Source organism: Orycteropus afer, unplaced genomic scaffold, assembly GCF_000298275.1.
Source record: "Orycteropus afer afer isolate SDZICR_OR568_19922 unplaced genomic scaffold, OryAfe1.0 scaffold00127, whole genome shotgun sequence".
Taxonomy (NCBI): domain Eukaryota; kingdom Metazoa; phylum Chordata; class Mammalia; order Tubulidentata; family Orycteropodidae; genus Orycteropus; species Orycteropus afer.
The window spans coordinates 3816371-3843206 of NW_006921714.1; the positions used below are offsets into that span (position 1 = coordinate 3816371).

The window sequence follows — 26836 nt, forward strand, 5'->3', positions numbered from 1 at the left end:
AGGAAGTGGGAGGGAAGATGTTGCATTGTGGTAAATTGTGGTCAATGTCATGAGACAAAGTGTATGTGAACTGCTGTATGGAAAGTGTATTTGCTCTGTAAATTTTCACCCACATCACAGGAGAAAAAAAAGAAATTAGGAGTAAACCCACTCCTCACTTACCGACATTGTTAGTTTACAAATACCAAGTTATTATCTAAAAATTGGCATTATGAGAAAATGGAGGGTGTGTGTGCACATCTGATCACAAAATGGAGGATGACTACATTGTCATGTAACTGTCAAATTACATCATTCCCTAACTGCCAAAGCACTGGGTATCATGGCCAAGCCAAGTGACACATAACCTTAACTGTTACAGCCAGCGTTACTCTTGCCTTGAAGCTTGGTGATCATTACTGCCAGATGTACGTCATTAATGTGCAAAATAGTTGGATAGTAGCTTTTTACTATTGTCATAAATGCAAAATGTTGGATAATGAGATAGGAGTAGGTATAAGACAAAAGTAAAGGTAACAGCCGAAGTTAATGAAATAGTAATGAAATGATAAAATAAAATAGAGGAGATCAACAAATCTAAAAATTAGTTCTTTGAAATGGCTAATAAAATTGATAAGACTCTAGCAATATTTTTTTCCAAAGATAAAGCACAAACAGTACATTAGGAATGAAAATAGAGACATAATGACAGATTCAACAGAGATTAAAAAGATCACACATAGATGTACTACAGGAGAGGAGCTGGCAGGTAAAGAAGGACTGAGAGCTGTGCAGGTGAGAGAGGAGGCAGGTGGGATGCACAGCCAGGGGCATCACGGAATTAAAATATAATGAGATCAGAAACGTGTAATGCTTTGCTGTGGGACTATGGCAGTGGTGGCGGTGATGATTACATATGCTGATAATCTATCATTCTTCATTTTCTGTCCTTTGTTTTTTCATAAGGGCAGGGTGAGAAAGACAAAAATATTCTAAAGTAAAAGATTCACACTAGGCACTAAGAATTTCTTCTTGACTCAAAGCATTGTAACACTGGAATTTCTATAATGAGGATTCATAGTACTACCTCCCCGATAATTTTCACTGAAAGAGTTGGTGAGCTTTGAAAGGCAGTGTGAGTGCCTGCCATCTGGGTGTAGGTGGATGGCCTAGATCATGGCTCCAGGCCCTTTCCTTCTTTGCTGTGATTATCCTCCGGCATTTTCAAGGGAAGATGTGTGTATGGCTGAATCAGCTGGTGAACGCTTACTCCACTGTCTGTTGCGGTCAGCTCAGAACAAACTTATGGTTCTCTGTTTCTTTTGTTTCATTGCGGAAGGCAGGATCCTAGGTTTTCCATGTCCAGCCTCCAATCCCCTTTCATCTGGTAACAGTGCCCAAATTTTCCTTTGAGGAACCACCATTCCCTACTTTTAATCCATGTGTTCCAGGCAGCTTTAGACCCACTACTCACTCCAAGGTGGATTTAGGATGTAGGTTTGGTAAATGAAAGCCCCACATGTTGCTGGTCAGGATGACGAACTCAGGGGTGGGCATATGACCCAAGCCAGACAATCAGAGCCCACCCACATCCTTTGCCAGAGCTCTAAGAACTGCAGTACTCTCTGTTGGGCTGCTAAACTGGTAAGATATAAGCCAGAAGCTTCCAGAAGCCACCACCTGAAGACAGCCTGCCTTGAATAGGAAAAAGCCTATGCATTTCAGACAAGAGATGGAGAGAGGGGGAAAAAAAGAGACTACACAACATCGCTTGAGCTCCTGGATCCATCCACGCCTGAAGATAGTGCTATCCATGGACTTTCAGTTATAAGAAAAGTAAATTATGTATATGTGGAATTAAAAAAATAATTGTTGTTTTATTGTTTTGCTTTAGCCACTCTGAGCTACGTTTCTGTTGCTTGCAGCTAAGAGTCCTAACTACTCCACAAGTTTAATCAAATTTCCCTGCAGCTCTTGGTTTTTGGTTTATTGAACCATAGAGTCCTAATGTTGGCATTCACCTCACCAAAAGTCAGAGCACCAAAAGTAATAACTGAATGTGTTTCATTTTAGAAGGTTCAGTATTGAGAGATTTGCTCTGTGCTCCCAGAAATCTCTGCAGAACACATCAGTCTGAAGCAGTGTTTCCCAGCCTTTTCATAACGGGACACCCGTAGAGAATCATAGAAGTTGATAAGGCACAATGGTGAGCAACGGAAATCGGCCCAAGAATCAGGCATCCCAAGTCCATGCCAACTAGTTGAAAAGCTGAAGAGATCACTATCCAGGCACATCTATCACCACGTGCCAGTGGGGAAGCCCAGATCTAGAGCACCCAGGGGGAAGGGTGGAAGGTGGGGGAACATGTTTCCAGGCAAATCCTCCAATGGGTCTTCTCTTGACAAGATGGGTGACTTGCCTTATCTAGCAATGCATTCCTCATTCCCCATATGCCATTCTGGAACAAAATGCTTTTACATTATTGCCATTGTTTTTCAAAAACATTCTGCCAAAACCCAGCTGTTTCTGCACAGTCAGGCTTTCTGGGGTGTGTGGCTCAGAATCGTGGGAAGGACCCCAAGCTCTAGTGAAACAGCTTTTGCTCTCCACAGCAGACCCAGACTTTCAGCCAAGAAACAAGGAGGCAGAAGGTTGCCAGACTGGGGGTGGAGGGAGGAGTATCCATCACGCTGGGCCAAAAGAAGGTCATTATTTAAGAATGATTGAAGAGTTTCTTCAAGACTGGCCAAAGAAGTCATTCCCTTTGAACTCTGGGGGTTTAAGAATGCTGAACACTCAGTTTTCAGATTCTTCCATTGACCTGTTGTGGATGGAGGGGTGGAGGGGTGGGAAGTGCTTCTTTTCTGTATAAATCCAGTAGCTGAACTTGGTCGATGAGCATCAAGAATCTGAGGGAAGGTATGCTGTTGTTATTTCTAACAGCCCTGTCTTCCTGTTTTTCTAGCACTTATTACTCAACTTTCTTGGATGGCTGCACCATCAACAAGTCAACAAACATTATCAGGCATGATCTAGATGCAAGACAGGAAGTAAGGGATAGGAGAGAGACACAAAGATAACCAACACTTGGAGCTGATAACAAGTAGGGAACACAGACACTTTTCTAACTAAGTTTAACATTGTTGGTGGTCACCATTGAGTTGGCTCTCACTCATGGAGGCCTTGTGCATAACAGAGTGAAATGCTACCTGGCCCCATGCCACATTCATGATCATTGGTAGATTTGAGTCCGTTGTTGCTGCTATTGTATCAGTAAGTCTACAGTTGTTGTTACTAGCTGTTACTAGCTGTTGTCACCCCTGACTCATGGCGACCCCATGCACAATGGAATATAACACTGCCTGGTCCTGTGCTTTAACCATGACTGGTTGTGGATTGGACCTTAGTGATCTATAGGGTTTTCAGTGGGTAGTTTTTTGAAGTAGGTCACCATGCCTTTCTTCTTAGTCTGTCTTAGTCTAGAAGCTCTATTGAAACCTGTTTAGCATCACAGCACACAACATACAAGCCATCAAGGACACATGGATGGTGGCCAGGCATGAGGTGTACTGGCTGGGAATTGAACCGAGTCTCCCACAAGGGAGGCAAGAATTCTACCATTGAACCAAGTAGACAGTGGTAAATGCTCCAGGAGAGGTACAAGCATTGTGTTAGGAGAACATGAGGGAGGGAAAGGGAAAAGAATTTCAATGAGGCTGGGATAAGGGTGATGAAAATTTAGGAAGGCTTCCTAGAAGAAATTGCACTGGACTGGTCATTAGAGATGAAAAAAAGAATGACATTCCCAGCGGTCTCCACCGACCTCAGAAGAGTGGCCACCGAAGGAAGAGGACAGTGTCTTGCATGTTTCCCACCTGGGCCTTAGCACCACCCACCTCGCATGCCTTTCAGAGGGCAGTGGGCTGCCTCGGCCTCCTCCCCAACATGAGGAACCATTTATCTGGCTCAGGGTTCTTGTTGATGAGACCCTATTAGTGTGCGTGTGGCTTGCTATACTTTGTTTTGGAACCCCACACACTCCTCCTTGCGGTCCGTGGGCTGGACTGGAATGCAATCCTGGCAGATCTCTCCTCATGAGAGCAAAACGCCAAGTTGTACTGTCTCCTGTTGTCTTGACAACTTTCCAGTTTATTAACCCATTAATGGCTTATCTGCCTGCTACCAGGGTTTCCTGCCTCATTTTGTGTGTTTTGGGAAGGAGGTAATGTTAGCAGCTGAATTTATTCAATTTACAAGCATTTACTGAACTGAAAAATTAAAAGAACAGAGGTATATGACTTACAAAAAGGATTATGCTTGGCATGTCCATGTAGCTGGGTTGGGGGAGAAAGTGACACCAGACTCTAGTTGAAGCAACTGAAGCCCATGCCATGAGCTCCATTTAAAAAGATATTTTAGTTCCTTGTCCTGACTCACCTTACCCTGACAACCTGTAGACTCAAAATACAACAGTTAGCACAGGGCAATAGAATTGGAAATCTCTAGGACTGTCAATCTGAGGTCCTGTGCTGTTCCTTTGTTATCCCTAGTACCTTGCAGGGAGCTCTGGTGGCATAGTGCCTGAGACATTTGACTGCTAACCAGAAGGCTGGCGGTTCAAACCCACCAGCCACTCCTCGGAAGGAAGGTTGGGCAATCTACTTCCATAGTGATACCGCCTCGGAAACCCAAGGAGGGGTTGCTATGAGTCGGGGCTGACTCGACGGCACATAACAACAACAACAACAAGTATTCAGAGACTTTCAGCTTGATCTCAGCTCTTCACATGGCCTGCTAGGTGACCTTGAACAAACCATATCCCATCTCTGTTCTCCATATTTCTCAGCTAAGCTATAAACATTCCTTCTCTGTGACTTCCCTGACTCCCTTGGGCAGAATCACTGGCTTATGAGACTTAGTTTATGGTGGCCATGGGGTAGGTCCTAGCTCCCAGCATCCTCCCCTCTCTCACTCCCATTTCCTATGGGTCTTCCAGGGATCCCAGGCCCCTACCTTGAAGAAAAAACATGGGCCCAAGCCTATCCACAGCATTCCCTGTGGCCACAATGATGGCTTCAGGGTATCTATAATTACCTCAGATCTCTTTTTCAACTCCTTTTTGTCAAGACTGATAAAATTTTACAGTCAAAACCCAATTCCAGGCTGGCAAAATTTCAACTTTGTTCTTCTGAAACCACAGGGTAGGAGGCTTCAGACACTTGAGGGTTCTGAAAACACCACTTTGGAAATTATGAGAAGTGTTCTGTGGAAGCCAGTCATAAAATTTTAATTCATAGACCCAGAAAATTCCACGAGGTTTACATATCTGGAGTCTGGGCTAGGATGCAGAATTTGTTTATTAGAGAACATGGTGCTAACAAGCCCAGGTTCAAAGTTTCTTGTGTTTGTGCCAATCTGCTCATCACAGAGGAAAGCCCTGGCCCATAGCCACCCACCATACTCCCCCTCACTCACCCCGACCCCAGCTAGGTCTCCTCTCAAAGGAGAAGAGTTAAGGATGTACAGCTTTTCCCGACCTGCTGACAGGTGGGATGAACTTCAAGGTCTAAGCACAAAACCAGAACATAACAGACTAGGGGATCTAGATAGTCTATGACTGTCTATGAGTTGGGTTTCTGATAACCATCCTTAATCCTCCTTGAATCCAAACAGTCTACCTCATTCACCTAGGATGTTATGAAAATTACCATGCAATCTAGATGCATAATTAATAATAATCCTTAGAAAAGGCTGGACTGTGAAAAAGTTAAAGAAAAAGGTAATAAGGGGAGAACAGATCCAACTGAGTAGCTCCCAGCATATTTGCAAATGCTTGACCTTCTTCCTTTTCAGATGTAGGGTGATCGTAAAGTGGGGGTTCCCGAGGAGTCTTCTATCAACAGTCATTTAACAAACACTTATTAAGCCCCAATCATGTGCCAGGTGCAAGGGATACAGATAATACTTCTTCCCTTCATGAAGTTTACAGCTAAGAGATGGGACAATCAATAAAGAAATACATAAGAAGGCAATCATCAATCAGTGGTTCTATAGTGTGGTCCCCAGGTTTCTACCCTTCATGTCAATCCAAGAGGACTCTAGGCTTCATAAAGAGCTTGTGTTTTACCCCCAGCTGATTGCAAATTTGCCCCAGGTACTGTAAAGACAGTGCCAGATCTCCCATGGAGCCAGGCCATGTGCTAGCATCACAGTGCAAGCCGATCTCATCACCATCCACTGATGCCTCGCTCCACCTGAAGCTTAGAGGAGGGCTCTGATCAGGATTCTGAGGATGGGAGGTAAAATCATGAGGTGGCCCAGTAATAATGCCCAGAGCTTATACAATAGGAAAAACCACTGCCTCAAATGAAAAGCTTCTGTCTCCAGTCTTTCCATACAAGAAGCTACCCTTCACTTGGTTGTCATAAGCATCTTCACATCCTGAGTGGTCAGGGCTAGAGGGAACCTTTGAGACTGTGGTCCAGCGCCACTTGTGTGGATGAGAAAATGGAGCCCCAGAAAGAGATAGGACTGGAGCAACACCACCTAGTAAGGAGCTCTGGTAGCTTAGTGCCTAAGGCACTTGACTGCTAACCAGAAGGCTGGCAGTTCAAACCCACCAGCCACTCCTCGGAAGGAAGATGGGGCAATCTACTTCTGTAGTGTTACTGCCTCAGAAACGCAAGGAGGGGTTGCTATGAGTTGGGTCTGACTCGATGGCACATAACAACAACAACAACAAAGATTAGACCAATAACCCAGTCCACTGCTGGACCCCTAAGTCAAGAACCTTCTTCATTTGTCAGTATACTACTTTCACACTCAGAAACCAGTGTTCACAGAAAGAAGCCCCAGTCGGTCTCATGACATTCAAGATTCCCACTCACCTTCCTAGACTCTGCTATGGACTACATTGTGCCCCTCCCAAATATATGCTGAAATCTTTAATCCCTTTAGCTATAGACAGAGCTCTGGTGGCATACTGGTTAAAGTATTTGGTTGCTAACCAAAAGGTCAGCTGTGCAAACCTACCAACTGCTCTGTGGGAGAAAGATGAGGCAGTCTGCTTCCATAAAGATTTACAGCCTTGGCAACCCTATGGGGCAGTTCTACTCTGTCCTATCAGGTCACTATGAGTCAGAATCAACTTGATGGCAGTGGGTTTGGTTTATATTTGTAGCTATCACCCTGTTTGGATGTAGATGGGGTTTCTTTTATTATGTTAATGAGGTCCTACCAGTGCAGGATGGGTCCAAAACCTAACCACTTCTCAGTTACAAAAAGAGCAAATTACAAACAAACACATGCAGTAGGGAGAGGAAGACAGATGGCATTTACAAGCCCAGGAATAAGAAGGATTGCTGGCAGCTACTAGAAGCCGAAATAGACAGGAAGGACTTTTCCCTAAAGCCACATCCTGAATTCAGACTTCTGGCCTCCTGACCTGAGAAAATAAATGTCCATTCCTAAAGATACCCACTTGTGGTATATTTTGTTATGGCAGCACATGGTAACTGAAACACTCATCTGTCACTCTTTGCCTGCTCACCTCGGCCATGCCTATGCTACAGCCACCCACTGTGTCGTGAATGGGCAGGTGAGTGCTCATGACCAGTATTCCTCAAGCATGCCATAGACTTACTTGCCTCCATGCTCTTGCTGTTTCCTCAGCCCAGCCTGTCCTTCCCCCATCTCTGATGTGAAAACCTACTCAGGTCTACAATGATTCATTCAGAGACCACTATGTTATTGTTGGTTCCAACTCATAGTGACCCTGTGTACAACAGAATGAAACACTGCCTAGTCCCATGCCATTCCCACAGTCCTTGCTGCGTTTGAGCCCATTGTTACAAGCACTGTGTCAATCAGTCTTACTGACGTTCGTTCTTTTTTTTGCTGACCCTCTACTTTGCCAAGCATGATGTCCAATGCACACGAGCGAAGTCTCACCATCCTCACTTCTAAGTGAGGCCACTGTGTCTCTTATGGATTGAATTGTGTCCCCCAAAATTTATGTTGAAGTCCTAACCCCTGGTACCTGTAAACATGACCGTGTTTGGAAACAGGATCTCTGAAGATGTTATAAGTTAATATGAAGGAGACCTGGTGGCACCACAGTTGATTCCTTGATTGCTAACAGAAAGGTCAGCAGTTCAAACCCGCCTTGTGGCTCCATGGGAGAAAAACCTGGAAATCCGCCCCTATAAATATTTCAGCCTAGAAAATCCTACAAGGCATTTCGACTTCATCACAAAGAGTCACTATGAATTGAAAACCAACTTGACGGCACCTAACAAGTTAATGTACCAGAGTAGAGTGAGCCCTACTCCAATCTGAGTGGTGTCCTATAAAAAAGAGACACAGAGACACACAGAGGAAACATGGCCATGTGACCATGGAGCTAAGCTGCAAGCCAAGGAACATCTGGGACTACCAGAAGCTGAGAGAGACAAGAGAGGATCTTCCTCTTCCCCTCAAGGCCGCAGAGAGAACACACCCCTGCCGACACCCTGAGTTCAGACTCCCAAACTTCAGAACTATGAGACAGTACATCTCTGTTCTTATAAACCACCTACTTTATGGTATTTTGTTATGGCAGCCCTTGGAAACGAAAGTCCTGGCCCTTCCCCAGAGCAGAATTAACATTCCTTGTGGGTCCGCCTACAGCACTTGGCACAGCACTGCCCTTGGCCCGTCTCACACACTAGTTCACGTATAGATTCTGATGAGTTATGAGCATCCGCCCCTCTCAAAGCTCCACTCACATCTGCTCCGCTGAGACTCTCAGGGCAGGGACTGACTTATTCCTCCTTCGATCCTCTCCCAGCACTTGGCAGTGTCTGGCACAGACAATCTGTTGAATCCAATAGATGCACAATGCAGACAGACTGTCCCTGCAGAAGTGTTCTCCTGAGGCCACTCCAACAGGGCCAGCACCGGGCCTCCTACCTATTTCTGTTGCAGTCCCATTACATTGGGCTGCAATTATTTCTGTGTTGGGTTCCATCTTTCCTACCACCTACACCCAGATCCCTGCCAAGACACTGTGGACTCTCCAGGAAGGTGATGAGGCCTACTTAATTAATCCCAGTGTGCCCAGCACAGACCCTAGCACACAAATGATAAATCACTTTATGCATTCAATTAATGATAATAAATCAAAAAGTTCAATTATTGATAATAAACTCAACAATTTGGACAACTATACTTGAGACATCATCAATTTCTCTTGCTCCTTGGAGTCTTATACAATTCACCACGTGTAATTTTTTCACTCATTCAACAAATATTTATTAGGTGCTAGAAATACAACGGTGAGCAAGATAGAAAGTTCCTGCTGGGTAAAACCAAAAAAACCAAACTCACTGCTGTGGAGTTGGATCCGACTCATAGCAACCCCTCCTTGGGTTTCCAAGGTGGCATCACTATGGAAGTAGATTGCCCAGTCTTCCTTCCAAGGAGTGGCTGGTGGGTTTGAACCACCAGCCTTCTGGTTAGCAGTCAAGTGCCTTAGGCACTACGCCATGTAGAGAGATGTTAAATAATCACAAAAGTCTATTTATCACACTTAAGAAGTATACCCCAGGGGATAAAGACAGGATGCTGTGGTCACTCCGAGTTCACTGGCTGCCCTAGCAACCCTGTCCCATCATGCTTGGTTTGGTCCCAATGGCCCCAGCAGGGACGGCCACCCCTCACTTAGCCCTGATGCAAAAAACAGATGACTTATCTCTTCCCAACAGGAATGAAGTAGAATCAGAGTTTTTTTTGTGTCTTTGGGTTGTTTAGTATCATTTCTCAAATGATTACCTCCCTCCCATGAGAACTGCTGAAGATGTCAATTGCACACTGATTCCGGATGCAAAGTCCATTCCGTCTGACCTCATTGGTTCCTGGGGGAAACGGTCAGAACTGTGAAATATGTGGAGCTCATAGATCAACTCAGGCTGGGTTTCTACAAATGTTTCCAGCTGAAGGAAAGTCAGACGACACTGACAAGTCCCCTAAGCATTACTGCTTCCCCAGCCCCAACACACCAGCGCCCTCACTGCGGCACCCGCTGGAGGCTGTGGACACTGGCCACCTGAGCTGGAGCCAGCACCGGCTGTCCCCATATCCCCTCTGGCTTGGCTCTGGGAGGCTGAAGGGGAACAGGAGGTTAGTTCTTGCATCCAGTCTGAAGTCGGAGCCTTCCAGAGCAAGGAATCCTATGAATGTCCTTTCCCTGCCAACCCTCGGGGAGATGGCCTGGGGACCTTCCCCAAATCTGCTCCTCTCTTCCCACGACATCAGGAGCTTCCGGGTGTCTTGCTGGTCTTTGCTTTTGTTGTTGTGCCCCAGTGGTTCCAAAGACACAGAATCCAATTGAATGGCGCCCCCTGGAGTTGTACAAGGAGCTGGCCCTGGCTGGTGGTGGAGCCCCACAGCCAGTCCCTCCCATGCAAGCAAACAAAAGGCTGGCTTCAAGGTGTGAAGGGCACAGGCCTAAAGAGGAAAGGGCAGTGGAGGAAGGTCATTGCCAGTTAATCTGGCCAGAAGGTTCTTCACAGGCATGTTTTCCCATCAACCCCTCAGCTAGACCATAAATTTAATTCCATTTAACACTCTCTAAACATCAGTAGGGAGCCCTGGTGGCATAGTCCCTAAGGCATCTGACTGCTAACCAGAAAGCTGGCAGTTCAAACCCACCAGCCACTCCTTGGAAGGAACTTCTGTACTGATAATGCCTCAGAAACCCAAGGAGGGGTTGCAAAGAGTCGGATCCGACTCTATGGCAGTGGGTTTGGTTTGGTTTGGTTTAAACACCGTGCTGGGTGCTGGGCACACACGGTGACCCTGGCTCTGTCTACAGGGCACTCAAGGTACAAGGAGGGCTCTTGGTCATCTTGGTCAGCTCCCAGCAACCAGCACAGTCCCTAGGGGTGGACATGTTTGCCTGGAATGAGTGACAGACTGAGTGAGGCGATGACTGAAGGGCCTCTCACTTGCCTGGGCTTAATAGTGCCTGTGCTCTTCCTCCCACCATGCACTCATTCAACCGTGTGACAGTCGCTTATTGAGAGCTCACTCTACCGACTCTTATGGATAAACAGTGGATGAGGTGCAGTGCCTATCTGCCTTCAAGGAATTTCCCCACCCCACCTCGACACCCTAGACATCCACACCCTCCTTATAAAGGTGACTTCTGTGCACCTGGGGGCTTCCAGGAAGCCATGGCCTTTCTGTCTCTAAGTAGGAGACCACAGGCTGCCAGAGGGGAGGTTGTCTAGCTGGGGGTCTCTTTGATGAGAGGCTGGTACAGCCCACCAGCACTTGTCCAGCCATAGCCTACAGGGCCAGGGGGTGGAGGACCAGCCACGTGAGCTGTGTCTAGCATCCGTTTTTGTTTGTATGTGTGTCCATGTATCCAGAGAGGGGAACAATATATCCATCTCTCTCTGTGGCATTCCCAGAGGCTAAGAGGGTCCCACAGAAAGGTTCATATGCAGCCTTTCTGGCTTGAGGGGTGTCAGAGTAAAGAAGGAGAGAAGTATCAGCTTTTGGCCACAAATTGATGAGAGATCACTTTCCTCCCTTCCTGTCAACTCCCCTCCCTAAACCTCCCCATCTGGGATAAGCAGCCAACAAGACTGCCATGTGTCAGACTCTGTGTGGGGGTGGATCAGTAAAATAAGAAGCAAGTAGAGCTGTCACTCTTACTTTATAGGGTGCTGGGTGGTGTATGTACTAGGCTGCTAACTGAAAGGCTGGAGCCTCAAGTCCACCCAAAGTTGCACTCACTCATCTAGGCAAGAAATTTGGAAGACAGCTACTTGGCCAACTGACTGAAAGATGTCCATATTTCTGCTTATTCCAAAGAAAAGTGATCCAACAGAATGCAGAAATTACTGAAAAATATCACAGGCAAGTAAAAAAATTTTTTTCTCTTTTTACTTTTCCTTTTCTTCCCAACTGGATCTTCCCACTCTATATAAGTCTCCCCTTAAAAAAGGCAGGAGGCAGGAGATGGTATCAATATGTGCCTGTACATTTTGTTTCTATTCACTTCAGGATCTGAAGAGATGGAAGTTAAGCTTTGGACCCAACACATGCCCTCCAGAGCACAGAATTACCTAACACGAGGTCGCTCCTTTTGCTTATTTGTTCAAATAGCATATGGCGACATGACCTAGCCCTCCCTGGAGCAAGTAAAATTTTGTTCAAGATAATTCAAAAAGGTTACAGTAGTAGATCAACGACACAGTTGCAGCAGTAAATATATTAACAGGGAACTGCCAGAAACTCAAGCCTGATTCAGAAAAGAACATGGAACAAGGAATGTCATTGCTGATGTCAGATGGATCTTGACTGAAAGCAAAGAATATGAGAAAGACATTTACCTGAGTTTCATTGACTATACAAAGGCATTCAACTGTGTGGATCATAACAAATTGTAGACAACATTGCAAAGAATGGGAATTCCAGAACACTTAATTGTACTCGTGCAGAATCTGCACAAAGATCAAGAGGCAGTTGTTAGCAAAGAAAAAGGGGATACCGTGTGGTATAAAATCGGGAAAGGTGTGTGTCAGGATTATATCCTTTCACTGTATTTACTCAATCTATATGTTGAGCAAATAATCTGAGAAGCTGGACTATATGGAGAAGAACACAGCATCAAGACTGGAGGAAGAATCATTGACAACCTGTGATATGCAGATGACACAACCTTGTTTAATCAAAGTGAAGATGACTTGAAGTACTTACTGATGAAGATCAAAGACTACAGCTTTCTATATGGATTTCACCTCAAGGAAAAGAAAACAAAAATCCTCAAAACAGGATCAATAAGTAACATCATGATAAATGGAGAAAAGGTTGAAATTGTCAGGGATTTCATTTTACTTAGATCCCCAATCAATGGCCATGGAAGTCCAAAACCAAACCAAACTCACTGCCATCAAGTCGGATCTGACTCATAGTGACCCCTCCTTGGATTTCCAATGTGGTATCACTACGGAAGTAGATTGACCAGTCTTCCTTCCGAGGAGTGGCTGGTGGGTTTGAATCACCAGCCTTCTGGTTAGCAGTCAAATGCCTTAGGCACTACGCCACCAGAGCTCCTGCCCACGGAAGTAGCAGTCAAGAAATCAGATGATATATTGCACAGGGCAAAATCTACTGCCGAAGACCTCTTTAAAGTGTTCAAAAGCAAAGATGTCCTTTTGAGGACTAAGGTGCTCCTGACCCAAGTCGTGGTATTTTCAATCGCCTCATATGCTTGGGGAAGGCTGGATAAGGAATAAGGAAGCTGAAGAAGAACTCGTGCCTTTGAGTTATGGTATTGGTGATGAATATTGAATACACCATGGACTGCTAGAAGAATGAACAAATCTGTCTTGAGGATTGAGAGACTTCATCTCACATACTTTGGACCTGTTATCAGGACGGACTAGTCTCTGGAGAAGAACATCATGCTTGGTAAAGGAGAGGGTCAGTAAAAAGGAGGAAGACCCCCCACGAGATGGACCGACACAGGAGCCGCAGCAGTGGCTCAAACACCAAAGACTGTGAGGCTGGTCAGGCCTGGGCAGTGTTTCGTTCTCTCGTCCACAGGGTCACTATGAGTCAGAACCAACTCGACAGCACCTAACAACAATAACACAATTCATTGTTTTCATCAAAGTCTCATACACACACTTCCCATAAAACCAGTGTCTTGTATTCATATGGTATTTTGTGGTTTTACTTCTTTTTTTCAGTTAATCCATTCCTGATAGCACACACAGCTCTCAAATCCCTCCACTGAGTCACAGTCAGGTCAGGGGATGCAAAGCCCGGCTGACACCAGCCAGCAAACAGAGAAGAGACGTGGAGAACATCTACAGTGCTGCCGACTCACGTACAGAGTCTAGACGGGTGATTCCATCTAGAGTTCGCAGTGGTGTATTTCATCCACCTTTATCAAAAGGGTGTTGGACAAGAAGACTGCAACCAGTCTTGACAATAATAGAGAAGGCACAACCTTCCTCCATTGCAACATGTTTGGATCCCTCATGCTTCTTTCAGAAGCACCGTACCATGCACTTCCCACTAATCTAAAAACCACGTGGCTAAACCATTGGCTCAGCCCTGGCCCTGACATTCAAGGCTGCAGGTCCTCTCTGGTAATGCATCCCCCTTAGCCAGCATCATCAGAAGCAGAGCTGAATGAACCTGCCACCTGAAAGTCCGCATTTCAGCCTTCCTCTGACAACATCATTTGGCTTTTAACATACAACTGGCTAATCCCAGAGTGGAACGTGATTAAGAGAAACACGACCAGCCCAAGAATCATAAGGGCTGAGCCAAGAAAAACGTGTCAGCCATTGAGAAAGCTGCCATGCTAGGCCCTGGGGATGTGAACTATTACAAAAGGCACCAAGGGCTAGGCTGATCCCACCAATGGGACCCCACCCACACACAAGGGCGGTCAGTGCTCTGGACCTCGACGCAGACCAGTGCCAATTCCCAAAGCTGGCTGGAACCACAGGTGGGAGGGGCCTCGTAAAGGGAGATTTGACAGCAGAGGATATAAGCGAGCATGTGGCCTTCTTGAAAATATCATCTGAGCCGCCAGATGACAAAGAGTTAAGAAAATCCAGCTATGTCAGCAGGCCAACTGTCTGGACACAAGAATCCCATTCTCTAAGGTCTGGGAGGATTTAGAACAGTAGAACATTCTTAAGTTGGCGGGACCTGAGAAACCATCTGGCCCAGGCAACGCAAACCTTTAGGGTGTGTGTCGTGAGCCTGCCTTGCAGAGAGCTGAAGCCCATGGGCCCCTTCTCAGAATCAGTTGTTCAACTGCATAAAATAAACTTCCTAGGGCTGCAAAGGAAATCAAATATATTGAAAGGCAGTTATAAAAATATTTTAAAAAATTTTTTTGTGGTATATGTGCTTCATTATCAGTGCATTCAAGAACAAGACTGGGCAGCTGGTCTAACATTGTTTATATGAAGTAGCAGGGAGCTCTGGTAGCATAGTGGCTAAGGCACTTGACTGCTAACCAGAAGGCTGGCAGTTCGAACCCACCAGCCACTCCTCAGAAGGAAGACTGGGCAATCTACTTACATAGTGATACTGCCTCGGAAACCCAAGGAGGGGTCGCTATGAGTCGGGGCCGACTCGATGGCACACAACAACAACAACAACAGCAGTGTCATAGAGTGAGTGAGAGCACTGGACAGCTGGCACTGCTATGAGGGGATGTGCAAATCTGTGTTTCTATGGTTGATAATGTCACAGGTACTACTAATAGTCCCACAGTTTGCTGTCTATGTAACAGAAGGTAATGGGAAAGTTAATTAAGAGGCCAATGGGAAACACACAAAACGTTTTCCCATTCAAGTGCATGGATTCTCCAAATTCTATCCACAGACCTCTCATATAATACAATCCCTTCTTTTTATAGATGATAAAATTGATGCCAGAGAGGTTGTAATAGATTGAATTGTGTCACAAAAAAGAAACATTAAGGTCCTAACTCCCAGGCCTTGTTTGGAAATAGTGTCTTAGAGACATTATTATCAGTGAAGTTAACTTGATGTCATACCAGAGTAGGGTGCGTCCCAGTCCATTCTGAGTGGTATCCTTAAAAACCAAACCAAGCCCACAGCTGTGAAGTCAATTCCCACTCATAGGGACCCTAGGACAGGGTAGAACTGCCTCAGAGGGTTTCCAAGGCTGTGGATCTTTACGAAGCAGACTGCCTCATCTTCCTCCCAGGGAGGGGCTGGTGGGTTCAAACCAGACCTTTCAGTTGACAACTGAATACTTTAACCACGGCACCATCACGGCTCCTGGTGTCCTTATAAAGTAGGAAAGAGACACACAGAGGGAAGACAGTCATGTGACAACAGAACTACACTGCTGCAAGCCAAGGAATGCCGGGGGTGCTGCCCGAAGCCGGAAGACACTAGAAAAGATCTTCCCCGAGGGCCTTTGGAGGGAACATGGCCCTGCGACACCCTGACCTCAGACTGATGGCCTCTAGGCCAGTGAGACAGTAACTTTCAATTGTTTAAAGTCACTCACTTTGTGAAGTTTTGAATCAGTCCTAGAAACTCATTCAGTCACCCAGTGACTTTCTTAGTGTCACATGACTGACAAGTAGCAAATCCGGGCTCAAAGTCCAGCCCTACCGACCTCCTCTCCAGTACTTCAATACAGGCTTGACAAAACAAGATCTTTTGGTTTTTGTTTGTTTTAAAACAAAAGTAATACATCCTTCCAACAAATTCAAATACATAGAATTACACCAAAGAATGAAGAGTCACTTTCCTTTAAATGCAGTCCTGGTTAAGACTAGACAGAGGACTGTGGTGTTGTTAGGTACCATTGAGTCAATTTCGACTCATAGTGACCCTACATGACAGAGTACATAAGCCCCATAGGGTTTCCTAGGCTGTAAGCTTTATGAACGAGGTCCTGGTGGTACAGTGGTGAATGCACTTGCCTGCAAACCAAACGGTTGGTGGTTCAAACTCACCTGCCACTCCATGGGAGAACAATGTGGCAGTCTGCTTCCATAAAGGTTACGTCCTTGGGATGTAATCCTCGTGGAGCAGCTCCAGTCTATCTACAGGGTCGTGATGAGTCGGAATTGACTCAGTGGCAGAGGGCTTGGTTTGGGGAATCTTTATGGGAGCAGATTACCCGGTCTTTTCTCCTACAGAGCAGCTGGTGGTTTCAAACTGCCAACCTTTTGGTTAGCAACAAGCACTTTCACCATTGCTCTACCAGGGCTCCTTTGAAAAGTACTGCTGGCCAGTAATGCAGTCTTCTTTCTGTCGGGTGCCATCACGCTGCCTTCAGCTCAGAGTGACCCCACGCGTGCAGAGCAGAACCACCCCACGGGGTTTCCTAAGCTATAATCTTTTCAGGAGGTTGTCAGGCGTCTTCTCCCGAGGAGCAGTGGATAGGTTTGAATTGCTGGGCTCTCAGTGAGTAGTCAAGCACCTTAACCACTGCACCAGCAGGGCTCTTACAGAGGGGCGAGCCTCGCTACCAAGTGTGGCCCCTGGAACAGCAGCATCTGTGTCACTTGGGAACAGGTGAGAAATGCTGAGCCTCAAGTCACCCCGGCCATGTGGTTGCTGTCGTCAGGTGCTGTCGGGCTGTGACTCACAGTGACCCTGTGCAAACACAACAAAACGCCGCCCCGCCCTGCACCACCCTCACATGCCTTGTCCTGTTTGAATCCATTGTTGCAGCCCTTGTGTCAGTCCATGTCAGTGAGGGCCTTCCATCCCTTTTTCGTGGACCCCCTCCTTTACCAGGTGTGATGTCCTGCAGGGACTGGTTCCTCCTGATCTCATGGCTAAAGTATGCGAAATGAAGTCTCACCATCCTCGCTTCTAAGAAGCATTCTGAATGTGCTTCTTACAGGACAGATTTGTTTGCTCTTCTGAAGTCCATGGTATATTCAATATCCTTTACCAACATCAAAATTCAAATGCATCAATTCTTCTCTTGCCTTTCTCATTCACTGTTCAGCTCTCACATGCATATGAGGCTATTGAACATGCCATGGCTTGGGTTAGGCCCATCTTAGTCTTCAAAGTGACATCTTTGTTTTTGAACACTTTAAAGAGGTCTTTTGCAGCAGATTTTGCCCAAGGCAATACATCGTTTGATTTTTTTTTTTTTTTTTTTTTTTTTTTTTGCTGCTTCCATGGTTGTTGATTGTGGATCCAAGTAAAAGGAAATCCTTGACAGCTTCAATTTTTCTCTTTTTATCATGATATTTCTATTGGTCCAGTTGTGATGATTTTTAAGTCAAAGTGTAATTCATACTGAAGACTGTAATCTTTGATCTTCATCAAGTAAGTGCTTCAAGTCATCTTCATTTTTAGCAAGAAAGGTTGTGTTGTCTGCATACTGCAGATTGTTAATGAGTCTTCCTCCAATCCTGATGCCACATTCTTCTTCATATAGTCCAGCTTCTCAGATTATTTGCTCAGCATATGCACTGGATAAGTATGGTGAAAGGATACAACCCTGATGCACACCTTTCCTGATTCTAAACTACACAGTATCCCTTTGTTCTATTTGAACTACTACCTCTTGCTCTTTATACAGGTTCCACAAGAGCACAATGAAGTATTCCAGAATTCCCATTCTTCTCAATGTTATCCATACTTTGTTACAATTCACACAGTCCCATGCTTTTGCACAGTCAATAAAACAGAGGCAAACATCTTTCTGGTATTCTGTGCTTTCAGCCAAGATCATCTGACAACAGCAATGATAACCCTAATTTCATGTCCTCTTCTGAATCTGGCTTGAATTTCTGGCAGTTCTCTGTCAACATACTGCCGTAACCATTTCTGAATTATTAGCAGCAAATTTTACTTGTGTGTGATACTAATGATACTATTTGATAATTTCTGAATTCTGTTGGATCACCTGTCTCTGGAATGGGCACAAATATGTGTCTCCAGTTGGTTGGCAAGGTAGCTCTCTCCCAAATTTCTTGGCATAGATAAGTGAGTGCTTCCAGTGTTGTCACCTGTTTGCTGAAATACCTTGTGGTAGTTAAGGTTGTATGTGGGCCATGATTTTGAGTTGCTTGGCAGCTGGATGTAGTTATTCCCCATGATGAGACTGGATGTAGTGTAATCACCTCCATGGTGGAATCTGCTATGAGCAGCTAATTAGTTGAGGGGAAGTTGCCTTCAGGGTGTGGCCTGCTTCCAGTGTGTATGGAAGAGCTCTGGGAAAGGTCTCTCTGGCTTTTTCCTCCTACATCTGGCCCATCATCATCTCCAGTCCTCAGGCTTGAACCAGTGGCCTGCCGTGTTGCTTGCCAATCTCGGGACTGTTGCCTTCACAGTGTGTGAGCCAACAATCTGCTATCTTACCTGCTGATCTGGGATTCGTCAGCCTCAGAAGCCAGCAGCCTGCTAAACAGCCTGCCAATCTTGAGTTCATCAGCCTCGGCAGCTGTGTGAGTCAGGAGACGCCTCCAGCTTGCTGCAGTGGGCCTGAAGGCAGAGCTGAAGCTCAAGGTCGAGGGGCCTCCACCCAGAATCCAGAGAGAGAATGTCTTCCCCCGGAGCCAGCACTCTGAACTTGGACTTCTAGCCTAGTCTTCCCCTAGAGCCGGCACTGAGAATTCAGACTTCTAGCCTACTAAACTGTAAGAGAATAAATTTCTGTTTGTTAAAGCCATCCACTTGTGGTATTTCTGTTATAGAAGCACTAGAGAACTAAGTTGGTGTTGTTGTTATGTGCCGTCGAGTCAGACCTGACTCATAGCGATCTCTCCTTGGGTTTCCAAGGCAGTATCACTACAGAAGTGGATTGCCCAACCTTCCTTCCGAGATAACTAAGACACATCTTAATTCATATTCCATCAATTCCTGGAGTCTTGCTTTTTGCCAATGCCTTCAGGGCAAATTGGATTTATTTCTTCAATACCATTGATTCTTGATCATATGCTACTTGCTGAAATAGCTGTACATCAACCAATTCCTTTTGGTACAGTGACTTTGTGTATTCCTTCCATCTTTTTTTTGATGTGTCCTTCGTAGTTCAATATTTCACCCATAGAATCCTTTCATATTGCCACTGGAGGCTTGAATTTTTTCCTCAGTTCTTTCAGCTTGAGAAGTGCCAAGTGTGTTCTTCCCTTTTGGTTTCCTAACCCCAGAATTACAGAGACAGAGTCTGCAACAAATCAACCCTCAAACTTCCTGAAAGGCCAGCACTCTTAAGTGTCATTCTCAGGGGAAAAAGAAAACAGTAACAGAATAATAGAATTAGAAGCCAGAGTAGGAGAGCTCCAAATGGAATGGTAAGATTTGAAATCATAAAAACAATCATTGTAGTAACTAGCTGCTGGTGAGCCCTTAAGGGAACAATGGCAGTTCCGTGGTAGAACCCTCTCCTTCCGTTCAGGAGACTCCAGGTTCGATTCTGGCCCATGTGCCTCTTGTACAGCCTTCACCCGTCTGACTGTGGAGTCTTGTGTGTTGCTGTGATGCTGAGCTTCCAAACTAAGAAGAAGTGGGAAGAAGAGCCTGGTGATTTACTTCCAAAAACCCTACAGGTCACAGTGGTCTGATCTCATCATGTATGAACTCGCCATGAGTCGCGGGCCGCCATGAATAGGGGCAGCTAATAACAACTGTAAGTCCTCGTCACAAGCCAGCTTCCACGCAGAACAACTCCATGCATTAGCTCATTGAATTCTCACAAAGACCCTATGGAGGTGGCACTGTTATCCCTGTTCTACAGATGGAAAAACTGATGCTCAAAGAGGTTGAGCTATTCACACAGGGTCTCCCAGCCAATGAGTGAGAAAAATTTGAAGCAAGATGGGAAAACTTGGAGGAGGGGGTGGGACGCTACATGTGAACAAGCCAAACAAACCCAGAAGCAGAGCCCTCTCCATCCTGGGTCCCATTTCCACCCCAGGCCTGCTTAGTCCCAACACCCTCAGTAGCTGATTAAAGAACATTATGCTTTTCCTCCTTACATCAGCCTGGAGACTTGGTTTCCAGGTCCAGCCCATGCGGAGGCCTGTAATCTGTGTAGAAAATAAGGAGAAAAGTCCGGGGGAGCAGAGGTCACCTATCCCTCTCATCTCTGCTAACCAGGGATCTGCCACAAACATCAGAGCTGAGGTTTCTACACACACTCAGCCTTGTCTCACCCACTCAGCACAAATGTCACTTTGACCGACCTCCAGGGCACAGTGTTACACAATCAGAATGAGGCCAGCCTCTACTGGCGTCTCAAAGTGGATGCCAATGGATGCCTCATCAAGGGCTTGGCTGGGCAAGGTAGGTGTGTCCCAGACTCAGGTTCCCTTGTAGGCAATGTTGAAGGTTTTAAGGATGAGGCCTTCAATACATTTCAGACTCTATGAATCTTTCTATAGATTATCATCTCAACATCCCAGGCCAGGCAAAGCCACCTCTGTGACACTCTCTTGATGAACATTTACCGTACAAAGCTCTGTGCAGACATGTGCAGACATGGGCAGATATATGCAGACATGGGCCAAGGTATTTTCACACATCTGCTACTTCACATACCCGTAAGGGAAGGATGGTTATACCCATTTTACAGATGAGGAAACCGAGACCCAGGTCTCACAGCTAGGAAGTGGCCAAGCCAAGGTAAGAGCAAGTCCTGTCTAACTTCCAAGCCCTGGTGCTCTCGTCTCCAAATACAACCTTCCAGTCTCTGCCTTCTCTTCATACCCAGTCTCAGGAGTAATCAGATGTTGCCTTATAGTTCAAAGTCCCTGGCTGATACGAATGGTTAAGTGCTCAACTATTAGCCAAAAGGTTTAAGGTTCAAACCCAACCAGAGGTACTTAACATACAGGCCTGAGGGTCTGCTTCTGAAGGGTCATTCTTGAAAATCCTATGGAGCAGTTCTACTCTGCACTCACATGGTCACCATGAGTTGACGTTGACTCGACAGCAACTGACAAGTTTTGTGTTTTCAGCTGTTTGTACCTAATCCCCAGCCATGACCACAAGCTCTAGAGAGAGTCTGTGGCCGTGAACAGACTCCTTGTCTGCCTCGGCACCTAGGCCAGAGCCTGGCACCAAGAAGGTGCTCTGTAAACATCAGTTGAATAAGTACTGTCTGGCTTTCAGCAAAAAGAACTCAAGAGAAAGCCTCAGGCCAACATCATCCATCTTCCAAAAGGATCCACATGTACTATTCTGTAGCTGCTCGGGTGCCCTGAATTCAACAAGCATGCTATCTCGGGCCAAAAGGGAAGAATAAAGATATTGCTTGTAATTTCACAAATGACCAGAAGAATTCCCGCAGTCCCTAGTGCAGCATGGCTCTTGTAAAAGGCTGCTATTTCACCCACAAAACATTTCATGAACATTAGTTTTGGTGGAGTCCCTAACATCACCATGGAGCCAGCTTGGTTTGCAGAGCCAGAACTTGGAATGTCCATCCAGAGAGGTGATAAGTTCAGCCCAAATGGGACAGACAAGATGCAGAAACAAGTGGCATCCTCATGCAATGGGCCAAAGGGCTTGTTCTCAGGGGCAGCGGGCCATGACCGGAAAGTTCCTGAACTGGGGTGTAGATCCAGGTGCCCCTGCCCCTCAGCCACAGCTCAGCCAGGCCCTGAGTCTTCAACACCAGTCAACCCTGCACCATCCTACTCCTGAGATGTCTATTGGGTTGGCTCAGAAAGCTTCGTATGTGTTTGGTTTTGCCCTTCCTTCTGAGTTTTGCTTGGGTTCTAGATAGGTGAGCATTCCCTCCTGGCAGCCCTTGCTCTTTGCTGGTCAACTATGTCAGTTTGGCTCTCCATCCCAGGAGAAGCAGGTCACCACATCTCCCAAGGGTCTGGATGATGCATCCTAACCAGCTGAATCCCACTACCCTTGTGCAGGCTGTCCTGTGCTGGAAATCCCCCAAGCTAAGATGTCAATTTTCTTAATGACACAAAACCTTCTGCACTGCCATTCTTAGCTCATTGTTTATCCAGTCTGCAATACTATACCTAGTGATCCAGATTTACTTTGGGGAGCTTGTAGACTCAAACCTGAGCCAAACGCTGTTCTAGGGGCAGCAGGTCCAGTTGCCACGGAAGTGGAATCTAAGACAGATGTTGAGAAGGAAGCTCAGGGGCCCTGAGTGCTGAGCCTGGTCCTGCCAGCCTGGCCCTGCCCAGCCTGTGGGAACAAGGTATGCCTAGTGCAGACACAAAAGAGAAGACCATGTCCTTGGTGTTTGTACTTGGCTGTGTGACCTTGAACGGGTTTCTTAATCTCTCTGTGTCTGAGTCCTCACTGGTATAATATGCATAACAGGCTACCTCATAGGGTTGTTGTGAAACGTTTGCTATTATTACTGCTATTGCTATTGTTATTATTGTTGGTGTTCTTTTTTTATTTTGAGCAGGAGGAAGAGAAGAGCTCCTAGGAGATGTTGCCCTCTTGCCCTAGAACATCAGTTTCAGACGTGTCTCTGGATTCCCCCAACTTACACACTGCTCATCCGATGCTTCCTCCACAGAGTAGGAGCTATGCTCTGGGAAGCCCTGACACGTGCCTTCCGCAGCCAGTGACCACTCCAGACTCACCTCACCTCCCTGTTTTTTCTCAACCATTTCCCCTTCTTGTTCCCTCTCTCTGTGTGCCTTGCTTCCCTTCTGCCCATTCCCAGGTCACCTGTCCCCACTCCCTGTTCCTGGAAGGAACTGTGGGGATAAAGAGACTCCCTTCCCCATCCCCTCTGCTCCTGCCCTGCGAGGCCACCAGTGACAATGCCCAGAAGGACCTCTGCAGGGCCTGGTTGAAAGCCCTTGGTAAGTCAGGAAACGGTGGGGTGGGGTGAAGGGAAGGAAGAAAGAACTAGTACTCATGAATGCATAATGCTGGACGTTTTGGAAATGGATGGGCCTGGTGCCAGCCCTCACTCGGGTTCCTAGATTGTATTCTTCTTACAAAAGGGCCATTATGTAGGCTCCGTGTCTCCCGTGTGACAGGTTCGGAGCCATAAACTGCCTGACGTCACGGGGACTGGGGTGAATAGGTTTCCCAGCCACATCCTTGTTCTCAAGAGCACTGGGATACTGGAAAGATCAGTGGGAAGGAAGGGAACCCAGCGGCAGTTCCCCGCTGTTCTGCCAAAGGGGCTCATGAGGCTGCCCAGGACCCCAGGGAGTGCAGGCCACACCACCACCATGTGGCCCCTCCCAGCAAGCTGCAGCAACTGGCAGGTGTCATTAGACCCTGGCCTCACTTCAATATGCATACAAGTGAGGCTGGGCACCTAGCTTATCCAGCCCCACGTGACTCCCAGAAGAGCAGTCCTTACCTCCCTTTCTCTGCCTTTTCTTTAGGGGTCATTTCTACCAGATGGGAAAGGTCACGCGGTACAGTGAGGAAAATGTAGACTGGGAGTCAAGATGTCTTGGCTGCCCATCCTACCTCTGTAATGACCTAACCTGTAGGAGTCCTTCCTTTTCCATAAATGAAGAAACTAGAGATAAAGACTGTTAAAGTCCCATCCAGTTCTAACAGTCTGTTGTTCTGCTGCTTGTTGTAAGGAAATGGGCTACTATCTCCCCCAGCAAAGCTTCGGTGCAAGGCCTGATGGGTCCCACTTGCCCTGTGTGCATGTTTTCAAGGTGATCACTCATCAGAAGGTTCTCCCTCTCTTACTCTCTTCCTTTTTATCTCTCATACACACACATGCACATGCACATGCACACGTTCTCACACATGCCCCTAGGACCTGGTCAGTAAGAATAAGGAAGTTTGGGCTCAGGTGTATCCAATTTTCCCTGGTAGCTTTGAATATCTTTTTGCATGTTATTTGCATATATTGGGAAGGAAATGCACACACATTTGCATGAACATATAGAAGATACTGCAAAATAACCAGAATCACCTCTCTAACCAATGGTTGGTGAGAGCCCTGAAAATGAGACCAATGAGAATCTCATTTGATAGACCAATGGTCTCCCAAAGGTTTGGAGTAGAAGAAGGAAATATCAGAACTTCAATTTGTATTTATTTTTTATCACATACTTTAAGTTTTCTGTTTCTTATACTCTACAAACTATATTAGTGTAATAGTGTATGTATGTAACTTAAATTGTACATCTAATTCAGGGTCTAGGCTTAAAAAGGTTTTTCAGATGCAGTCTGCAATCAAGAGTTTGGAGGCCATCACTCTAGGCCATTTCTCAAAGCTAGAGACAGTTATAAGATGTCATTCCAATCACAGCCAAAGGGACCAGGGGAGATCCCAGATAACCTTCCTCCAACACCACACTGGCCAACAAAACACCAGAGCTCACTATGTACCAGTCATGCTACTCACCAACTGCTTTGGGACTTCATTGCTATGATCTCTCCATCCTCCTGGTGGCCACTTTTCCTATGAATTCCATCAGTAAGACTCCTTTTGGCCAGAAGAGCATTTAGTTCCCACCCCAGAAACCAACTTTCTTTCTAGAAAGATTGGCCTTGGTCTTTAAAGCTTCTTCTGTTGCAGGAACATATGTTCCATTCAAGGGTGGAAGGGGGTGAAGAGAGAGCTGTGGTCCTTTCTATCTCTTCTCTCTGGAATTCACTTACTAAGTTTGACCAAATGCACTTGTTACTGAGTTGAGAAAATATGAGTTTGCACTTTAAATATATGTAAGTCACGTTGTTGTTGTTGTTGTTTGCTTTTGAGTCGGCCCCGACTCATAGCGACCCCTCCTTGGGTTTCCAAGGCAGTATCACTATGGAAGTAGGATTGCCCAACCTTCCTTCCGAGGAGTGGCTGGTGGGTTTGAACCGCCAGCCTTCTGGTTAGCAGTCAAGTGCCTTAGGCACTATGCTACCAGAGCTCCCTATGTAAGTCATAAATGAAGAAAAAATAAGTTGACTCTCTGGAGAACTGTGAACGAGACCTCAAGATGAAAGTGGATCCAGATAAGGGTCCTATGAGTGGAAGAACTCTATGGAAAGGAAGTCATTGCTTCACAGGTGTACTGAATGGCAGCCAACAACCCATTTGAGCTGGACAAGCTGGATTCAGGCAACACCTTCACCAAAGCATGGAGGGAGAGAAAGCTAGATGCCGGACTACTCACCCACACACTGGTTGCTTTCATCCATCTGGTATCCAAAGCGACAGATGAGAGGCCTCGAAATTGTGGGGTAGTTTGGAGCTGAAAGTGGTGGGGCAGCTGCTGGGTATGGACCTGAGTAAGGATTCGAAAAGGAGTTTGAGTAGGGCCCTCGATACACGGGGTTTGTTCGGGGGATGCATAAATATCCGCCATTTTGGTTAACACACATCATGTCTCCTCGGCAGGCCTCAGGGATGGTCCGGCATTCATCTACATCTGGAAAGGGCACAGAAAGGATGAGTGTTAGGGGCCTCTTGGCCTTACTGTACATGGAGCATATTTCAGCAGAGCTTTGTACCAAGAACAGCATGAAGGACCCCAGGAGAGTAGCACCTGCTGAGAATGGTTACACAACTCAAAGAATGTAATGTCACCAAATTGTATGGGTAGAAACTGTTGAACTGGTGTTTTTGCTGTGTATATTCTCAACAACAGCTACACAAATAAAATTTAAAGAAAAAAAGGAAGCCGACCACCTAGGGAAGTCCCTGGATCATTGGGCAGGTACTCCCAAATAGGGGTTGAATTAAATCAAACTGGCCAGTGTCACCCACACATCAGCCACTCAAATACCACCATCATGATTTTTCCCATATCCACAAAAATCTGTATTATTTAAACAATATAGTTATTTAAATACAATCTTTTTTTAAAAAACAACTCACCTTTGAAATTCAAGTAAACATTTTTTTATAAATCTTATATTACTGCTACATATTAGAACCATTCTAATTAGTATACAAAAGGTAATGGTAAAATTCAATATACACCTACTAAAATCAAGATTATTTATCTGTGGGGGTGCCATCTAAAAACATTTCAGGTAGTTGGTAGGCACATCCTGTTCTTTGGAAACACTAGGAGAGTCCAAAGATTGTTCCCAATTCTACCCCAAACAGTGACTTGGCAGGAGAGAAAGAGTTCCTAGCATCAAGAAAGACAAGGCTCGCCATGAGACCAGAACTGGATGGTGTCTGCCTATCATTACTGAACATTTTTATCAAAGAACCCATAGAAGAATCCTGATCAAAAGGGGGGAAGTATAGAACAGAATTTCAAATTCTCAAGGACTCTAGACTTTCTGGAGCCATGGAGGGTGGAGGAACCCCTGAAACTATTGCCCTGAGATACACTTTAAAACTTAAACCAAAAATAACCCCTAAAGTTTTGTTAAAATCAAACAACAGTTTAGCTTAACTAATAAAAAAGATCTGT

The 26836-nt window shown here is 45.8% G+C and overlaps 1 protein-coding gene across 1 annotated transcript in view; it reads right to left on the minus strand.

Annotated features, from left to right (window-relative positions):
* The window catches only part of FBLN5 (fibulin 5), a 103505-nt gene that overhangs the window by 70272 nt on the left and 6397 nt on the right, over positions 1 to 26836 (minus strand). The window contains exon 3 of the mRNA XM_007944496.2: positions 25583 to 25837. Within this exon, the coding sequence (XP_007942687.2) occupies positions 25583 to 25793 (211 nt within the window). The 5' untranslated portion in view covers positions 25794 to 25837. The remainder of the gene's footprint in view (positions 1 to 25582; positions 25838 to 26836) is intronic.